The 8,961-nt window shown below is 54.1% G+C and overlaps 1 protein-coding gene across 1 annotated transcript in view; it reads right to left on the reverse strand.

The window, feature by feature from the left end:
* Positions 1–3,343: 3,343 nt before the first annotated feature.
* The window catches only part of LOC113222361 (multiple epidermal growth factor-like domains protein 8), a 19,273-nt gene continuing 13,655 nt past the window's right edge, over positions 3,344–8,961 (reverse strand). The window contains exon 12 of the mRNA XM_031934890.1: positions 3,344–6,580. Coding sequence (XP_031790750.1) covers positions 5,321–6,580 — 1,260 coding nt within the window. The 3' untranslated portion in view covers positions 3,344–5,320. The remainder of the gene's footprint in view (positions 6,581–8,961) is intronic.

The following is an 8,961-nucleotide window of genomic DNA, read 5'->3' on the forward strand; positions in this document are numbered from 1 at the left end:
GCCACCACACCCAGCTAATGTTTTTGTATTTTTAGTAGTGATAGGGTTTCACTGTGTTAGCCAGGATGGTCTCGATCTCCTGACCTCATGATCCACCCACCTCGGCCTCCCAAAGTGCTGGGATTACAGGCATGAGCCACCATGCCTGGCCTATTCTAATATTAATATATTACTATTATTTGCTATTCTCTCTCTCTCTCTTTCTCTGGAGCTGTATCCAGTCATTGAGTGACATCTTCCCTCGGGATATCTAAGAACCATCTCAAATCTAACATATATAAAACCTAACTGCGGATATACCCCAATCCCCAAACCGCCTAGTCTTTGCCATGCCAGGAAACAGCAAACTCTACCGTTCTGTTGCTCAGTCACTTTCTCTCTCACCCAGTGTCCAATCTGTCAACAAATGCTGCTGGTTCTCCTTTCAGAATATATCCAGAATCTCACCACTTCTCCCTGCTCTGCTATCCCGACCTTGTTCCAGTCACTCTCCTCTTCAGCACGGACACAGGGGCTTCCTCACTGGGCTTCCCACCCTCTCCTACCCCTTTAGCCTCTTCCTCCCAGGGGAATCCTGTGAACACCTACATCAGAGCCCATTCCTCCCAGGCTCAGAATCCTCCCATGGTGCCATCCCTGACAGAGCGGAAGCTTGAGTCCTCACCGTGGTACAGGGACCTGCAGGATATGGCTCATGTTCCCTCTGTGACCTTGTCTCCCTGTCTCCCCTTATTCCCTCTCTGCTCCAACCACATGAGTCTTGTTTCTCTCAAATGTCAGGCACACTCCAACCTCAGGGCCTTTGGGCCTTTGCACTGGCTGTTCCCTCAGCCTGGAATGCTCCTCCCTCCCTCAGATGTCCCTCAGGCTCACTCCCTTATTTCTGCTCACGTGTCGTCTTACAAGAGAGGCCTTCCCATCCCACCTATGTTAAATAGCAAGTCCCAGGCCGGGAGTGGTGGCTCAAGCCTGTAATCCCAGCACTTTGGGAGGCCGTGGTGGATGAATCACCTGAGGTCAGGAGTTCACGACCAGCCTGGCCAACATAGTAAAACCCTGTCTCTACTAAAAATACAACAATTAGCCAGGCGTGGTGACAGGCACCTGTAATCCCAGCTACTTGGGAGGCTGAGGCAGGAGAATTGTTTGAACCCGGGAGGCGGAGATTGCAGTGAGCCGAGACCACGCCATTGCACTCCAGCCTGGGCAACAAGAGCAAAACTCTGTCTCAAAAAAAATAAAAAAAAAAGCAAGTGCCAACCTCCTGCTCTCTCACTGCCTTTTCTATCACTTTCCAGCATGCAGCATCGTTTACTTATTATTGGGGACCACACTGGCTTATCAGCTCCATGAGGGCAGAGAGCTTGTTCACTACTCTGTCCCCAGCTCCCAGCACAATGCAGGGCCCATTGTAGGCAATCAGAAGACACTGGCTTAGAAAAGGGAAGCAACTCTGGAGGTAATGCGTGGGGCAACGGAGACAGGCTTGTGTCACAATCTGGCTCATCTCTTAATTAGCCCTGAGTTCTTAGGCAACAGAGCTTTTGAATGGGCAAAATGGAAAACCAAGCCGGCACCTCCCAGAGATGACGTTGGGAAGATTAAGACTCACACCAAGCACCCAGCACAGTGTCCGGAGGGCTGTAGGCTCTCAGTAAAATATTCCCTCTATCCCTGAAATCCCCAAGGGGTTGGGAGCCGCACATAGTCTAGAACTCAGGCATCCAGCCTTCCATGCCCAGACTCTCTCCCGCCTCAACATACGCCACTTGCACTCAGGTATGTGCAGGCAGAAGTGATGGTTGGAGGGCTGACGTGGAGGGAGGAACACGTACCACAAGGCATTTGTGAGAGGGAACGTGGCTATGCATCCCAGAGAAAAGGCCCAGTCATGGTGCAAATCGCCTGCTCAGGAGGTTGAAGCTACAGTGCGCCAAGATCACATCATTGTACTCCAGCTTGAGTGATAAAGCAAGATCATCTCCAAAAAACAAAAAGAAAAAGAAAATATCATGTTATTCCTGGCCCATAACGGAGACTCACACACCCTCTGAGTCCAACACATCGTCCTCCTCCGCTGAGCACCTGATGGCTTGCACTTAGGAGCCGGGTTGTGCAGAAAAGATACATTGTTTAACACACGCAGCAAGATGCCTATGCTGCCGAGGCTGATGGAGGAGAGAGATCTCCAGCTCCCACCTGGGAGGAATCAGGGCTTTTGTTTGCCCAGGTGCATGTGAGGTAAAGCAGCTCTCACAATGCTTTTGGTTTTGGCTATGACTCTCATCAAAGTAGAGAAAGCTCATTGTTCTAGGGTCTCATTTCATTCTCAGCCCTGTCTGGTTTGAACCCTTCTATCGGGGCCTGGAATAAAATCTGTGCCTGAGCTAGGCACGGTGGCTCACACCTATAATCCCAACACTTTGGGAGGCCAAGGTAGGAGAGGATCACTTGAGCTCCAGAATTCAAGACCAGCCTGGGCAACATGGTGAAACCGCATCTCTACCAAAATTACAAAAATTAGCTGGGTGAGGTGGTACACGTCTGTAGTTCCAGCTACTTGGGAGGCTGAAGTGGGGGGATCGCCTGAGCCCAGGAAGCTGAGGCTTCGGTGAGCAATGATGGCACCACTTCACTCCAGCCTGTGTCACAGAAAAAGAGACACCCTGTGTCAAAAAAACAAACAAAAAAACCAAGGCCAAGTGCGGTGGCTCATGCCTGTAATCCCAGCACTTTGGGAGCCAAAGTAGGCGGATCACTTGAGGTCAGGAGTTTGAGACCAGCCTGGCCAACATGGTGAAACCTTGTCTCCTCTAAAGATATAAAAAAATGAGCCAGGCATGGTGGCGCATGCCTGTAATCCCAGCTACTTGGGAGGCTGAGGCACACAAATCACTTGAACCTGGGATATGGAAGTTGCAGTGAGCCAAGATCATACCACTGCACACTAGCCTGGGCAACAGAGTGAGACTCTGTCCCCTCAAAAAGCAAAACAAGACAACAACAAAAAGCCGTAGCTGGGACCAAGGCAGCCTATTTCCCCTCCTGAGCCAAACTGGGGTCTCCCTGAGGAAGATCTAGGGAAGGGTCAAAAGCCACTGCCCACGTCTCCCCTCAGCGCATCCCTTCTGGGAAACGAGTTGTTTATTGGTATTTATTACGCTTCTGCCGTGGCAGACCCTTCCCCCTTCCAGCTTTAGGAGGGGCAGTCAGGAACAAAGCCATCCCAGCTTGGAAGTGGTACCATCGTAAGGGCAATTATCCAAGTTATCCAGTGTTTGGGGCTGCATCAGAGTTGAGACCCAGCCCTCCTGAGACATGTGCAGATGCACTCAGACACCTGGGTCTTGCCCATACTTTTTATTTGTTAATTTCGTCGATCCCCTCTTCTTCCGATGTGGTCCCAGCCACCTCTGACATGCATGCATTGGCAGGGCCTCTCACACTGAGGCTCCACGTGAAGGGAAGATGCAGAGTCCAGTTCCTCCAGGAGCTAGTGATGGAAGTCTTGGGAAAGGAGAGTCCCAAGTTCAAGAAGACAGCTAGGGTCAAAGGGAGGGAGGTCCTCAAGGGGTAGAGAACAGGAGTCCAAGGAGGTGGTTCAGGTGTGGCGTGGCCCCTCGGGAGAGCCCAGAAATCTTCCAGATAGCACTGTCTGGAAGAGGGCTGTGCAGTGACGGTACCGGCATTTTCATCCCCAACCTCAGTGTCCCCCATGCCCACCTGGGGTGGGATCTCAGGCAGAGGTTTTGTCCCCTCTGAGGCTCCCCCTGAATATGCCTCTGTTGTTCCAGCATTCGCTGCGTGACCCTGGTCCCAGTGAGGTACCACCACTGCTGAGCTTTGTCCCTGCAGCCTGGGGATCCTGCTCACCTCTGGGCTGTATCATGGTGCCATCTGTCTCTTCCCAGCCGCTTCCCGCGCCAGCACTACCAATCCCCCCACTCAATTTCTGCTGTTGAAATATTCAGTGTTTCTGTATCCCTAGTTGGACCTGAGTGAAGAGATGTCTGAAGGGCATCTCATGTCAAGAACCAGACTCTGATCTTCCTCACAAGCCCCACTCTGCCCCATTCAATTAACGACCCCCTCAGCCATCCACAGTTCAGGCCACAAAGCTAGGGGTCATCGTGGATTTGTCTCCTCCCTCACTCTGACGTCCACACCATCATTACATTCTTCCACACACATCCCGCATCTGAGCCGGACTCACTCATTACCACCACCCTATTCCAGTCCACCATCCCTGCTGCCCTCTTGTCCCTCCAGTCCATTCTCCACAGCACAACTAAGTGACCTCTTAAATTTTTTGAGATGGAGTCTCCCTCTGTCACTGAGGTTGCAGTACAGTGGTGCAATCTGAGTGCACTGCAACCTCCGCCTCCCGGGTTCAAGCGATTCTCCTGCCTCAGCCTCCCAGGTAGCTGCGACTACAGGTGTGCGCCACCACGCCCGGCTAATTTTTGTATTTTTAGTAGACACAGGGTTTCACCATATTGACCAGGCTGGTCTCGAACTCCTGACCTTGTGATCAGCCCGCCTTGGCCTCCCAAAGTGCTGGGATTATAGGCATTAGTCACCGCGCGCAGCCCTCTTAAATTCTGAAATAGGTACATCGGATCCTGTCACTCCCCTTCATCAAATCATCCAACGGCTTCCCGTTGCCCTGAGAATAAAACCCAAAACCCTGGGTGGGGTCCACAAGGCCCTGGGTGATCCAGCCCTTGCCTGTCCCCAGTCTCATCTCTTCACACTTGATCTGGGTCACACTTGCCAGTTTTCCAGTCCTTCCAATAAAACAAGCCTGCTCCCACCCCAGGGCCTCTACCTTCACTTCCTGAAGCTCTTCCCGTGGCTGGTTCTTCTCAGGCGTTCTCAGTCTAGCTTCTCTGAATGTCCAGCTGACTTCACCCCATCGTCCCTCACTGCCACGTCCTCTGGAGCCTCACAGCACTTCTCCCTCTCTGAAACCATGTTACTCATGTGTGCACAGGTACAAGTGTTCATGTGTGTGTGCATGTGGGATGTGTGCGTGTGAACTGATTGTCTCCCTTCACTAGAACCTAAGTACCATGAGATCAGGGAACCTCGTCTCTCCTTTCCTGCTTTGCCCCACGCCTATGACAGTGCCTGCAGAGTAGGTACTCAATAAATAGCTGCTGAATGCAGAACAAAGGAGGCCCCATCGGGGCACCCCTGGGGGAAGGGAGCCAGTGGTCTCCAAGGAGACAGTGTCCAGGGGCCCCCAGGTGAAGGGACCCCAAGTCCAGGGCGGCCCCATTGGGTGACCTGGCTGCTGTGGATGAGGACCCTCGGCATGTCAGAGGGACATGCTGGTGAGGTTGTCCTGGCTCAACAGTCCCTTCCGGCCCACACCAGCCCCATGCCCACTGCCCCCAGCACCCCCGCCACCCCCACAGTACTCATGCAGCCTGTGCCGCAGTGTGACGAGGGCTGACCCCAGGCAGGCGCCATTGGGTGCATGGGGCCCGCCAGGCAGCTGGAGCAGCAGGGTGGCCACGCCGGCCATGCCATCTTCTGTGGGCTCGAGGGTGATGGGCCCAGCTCGCAGCCCAGCAGTGGTGGCAGGGATGGCTGGCGGGCAGCAGCCCCCTCCCATGGGTCCCCAGGGACCACCGGCCCCTGTCAGCAGCAGGGGTGCCAGGAAGGGCTCAGAGCGGCGGAAGGCGGGCGGTGGGAGTCCAGCTGGCTTCCAGGCGGGGGCCGGGGCAGTAGGGTCAGGTGGGAAGCAGACAGTGACCTTGGCGAAGGGGCGGCTGGCCATCTTGGTCATCTCCTGCAAGTGCCGGCGCTGCTCCTGCCGCTGATCCAGAGCCTGCTTGGCCTTCCAGAGGAGCACACAGAGTGAGAGGAAGAGGAAGAAGCAGGAGAAGAAGACGGAGAAGAAGACAAACAGGTCGATGTGGGCCTGGTCCTGCCGGAAGAAGAGCAGGCCCTGCGAGTCGGCTGAGCCGTTGGCACCGGGCCCACTTGGGTCTCCCACGCCCAGCAGCAGCAGGTAGAAGCGGCTCGACTTGAGGGCATGGTGCTCGTGCGGGTAGGTGATGACCAGCCGGTCCCGCACACTGCGGACCACCAGCACTGCTGACGGCTCCGTCACTGTCACGTAGGTAATCAGGCCCCGTGGCCGCACCTCCCGTACCCGTGGCTCTGCTGGGGTGCCCGGTCCACTGCTGGCTCCTGCTCCTCCTGGATCCGCAGCCCCCCGGGGCCCACCATCTGCAAGGGGTGGCGGAAGTGGGGGTGGCTGGATGTGTACAGTATGGACGCCAGTGTCAGGGGCCACACGGACCACGAAGGTGTCATAGGAGGTGGAGACATAGAGGTCCACGGCCCCAAAGGTCACGTCCAGCGTCAGGCGGATGTCCACGTTGGTGAATTTGGGCTGCACACCAAAGAGGACAGTGCGGCCAGGGCCTAGTGCCCGGCGCTTGGGCTCATGGAAGCAGTTGGTCTGCGACGTGGGGTCCAGGCAGCACTCCTGCTCCACTGAAATGAGGCGGTAGCACTGCTGGCCGCCCAGCGGGTTCCCATGGAATGATTCTCGGCACTTGGCACACTGCGGGCAGGGTTAGAGGTGGTGGCCATCAGGGCTGAGCACGGTGCCAGCCTGTCCCCCAAGCAGCAGTGACGAATACTCTATATCCCCTACTAAGTAGCCATTGCCCTGGGCCTCACCCCCACTGCCCCAGTCACTTCCCTGTGACCCCCGGACCTTCTCTGCCACAGTGTAGACCTTGCCAGGACCTGACACTCCAGCACTGCTGCCCCTGGTGTCACCCTAGTGACCTGAGCACCCCGATACTGAGGCCTCTGGCACTCTGAGGCACAGCAACAAAAAACGCTGCTGCATTCCGGCTCTACCGCCTTGCTAGCTATGTGGCCTTGGACTAGTGACTTAACCTCACTGAGCCTGAGCACACAGAATTAACCCATGAGCTCTGCACATAGGGAGTAACCATGGCTTGCTCACAGGACCGCTGAGATCATGTGCATGGCACTTGGCGCAGGGTCAGCCAGCCTCGCCCGCCTGCCTGGATGCTTCTACACTGTGCCAGGCGTTCTCCCACCCCGGGGCCTTTGCATTGACGGACCCTTTGCCTGCATGGTACTCCTCTCACTTGCCAGCTTGTCAGGCCCCCTTGCCTCCTTCAGGTCTTTGCTCAAGAGCCTCCTTCTCACCTAGGCCTTCCCTGGCCACTATGTCCTGTGTCTACCATTCCCACTCCCCAACAGCCCTAGCCCCTGCTTTCTACTTAACTTTCCTTAGTGCTCATCACTGTCTAACACATGAGCATCTGACTTGTTTGTTCATTTCTGGATGCCTCCATGAGAATACAAACCCCTAAAACAGAACATTTGCCTGCTTTGTTCCCTACTGTGTCCCCAGCAACCCACACAGTGCTTGCCATATACTAGGTGCTCAATGACTGTGTGCTGAATGAATGTGTGGCTGGATGGATAATGGCTATGATTCCTGTGGCTTAGTGGAAACCACTCAAGTTCTGAGATCAGATCAGGGTCACTCCAGGCTCCAAGCCTAACTGACCATGTGATCTGGGGTGATACTTCTTTTTTTTTTTTTGAGACAGAGTCTTGCTCTGTTGCCCAGGCAGGAGTGCAGTGGTGTGATCCTGGCTCACTGCAACCTCTGCCTCCCACGTTCAAGTGATTCTCCTGCCTCAGCCTCCCGAGTACCTGGGATTACAGACGCCTGCCACCACGCCCAACTAATTTTTGTATTTTTAGTAGAGAAGGGGTTTCACCATGTTGGCCAGGCTGGTCTCGAACTCCTGACCTCAAGTGATCTGCCCGCCTCAGCCTCTCAAAGTGCTGGCATGAGTCACTGTGCCCAGCTAGGACATTTAATGTCTGAATCTGTCTTCCTCTTAAGTCTGTACCCCACTGAGGCCCCAGTACAGTCTTGCAAAGCCTTTCATATCTATGCTGTCACCACTGTCTACACAGCACATATCCAGCTCTGTGGCAGGTGCTCCTGGCATTCTAGTTATTACTGCAATCACTATTAGAACCAAGAGAATACAGGCGCAGTGACTCATGCCTGTAATCCCACTGCTTCAGGAGACTGAGGCAGGAGTGCCGCTTGTGCCTAGGATTTCGAGACTAGTCTGGGCAACACAGTAAGACCCTCATCTTTAAAAAAAAAATTTAAATTAGCCAGGCATGGTAGTGTGTGCCTATAGTTACAGTTACTCAGGAGGGTGAGGCAGGAGGATCACTTGAGCTCAGGAGTTCAAGGCTGCAGTGAACTATGATTGCGCCATTATACTCTAGCCTGGGTGACAGAGTAACCCCAGTATCAAAAAAAAAAAAAAAAAAACCAAAAGCCTGACCAGGCACAGTGGGTCACGCCTATAATCCCAACACTTTGAGAAGCCAAGGTGAGTGGATTGCTTGAGCTCAGGAGTTCAAGACTAGCCTGGGAAACATGGTTAAAACCCCATCTCTACAAAAAAAAATTAGCCAGGTATGATAGCACAATGCTTGTAGTTCCAGCTACTCAGGAGGCCGAGGTGGGAGAATGATGGAAACTGGGGAGGCAGAGATTGCAGTGAGCCGAGATCGCACCACCGCACTCCAGTCTGGGTGAAAGAGCCAGACCCTATCTCAAAAATAAATACATTAAAAAAAAAGAACCGGCCAGGTGCAGTGACTCACGCCTGTGATCCCAGCACTTTGGAAGGCTGAGGTGGGCAGATCATAAGGTTAAGAGATTGAGACCATCCTGGCCAACATGGTGAAACCCCGTTTCTACCAACAATACAAAAATTAGCCAGGCGTGGTAGTGTGCGCCTGTAGTCCCAGCTACTCAGAAGGCTGAGGCAGGAGAATCGCTTGAACCTGGGAGGTGGAGGTTGCAGCAAGCTGAGATTGAGCCACTGCGCTCCAGCCTGGTGACAGAGTGAGACCGTCTCAAAA

Source organism: Piliocolobus tephrosceles, chromosome 21 (genome assembly GCF_002776525.5).
Source record: "Piliocolobus tephrosceles isolate RC106 chromosome 21, ASM277652v3, whole genome shotgun sequence".
Classification (NCBI taxonomy): domain Eukaryota; kingdom Metazoa; phylum Chordata; class Mammalia; order Primates; family Cercopithecidae; genus Piliocolobus; species Piliocolobus tephrosceles.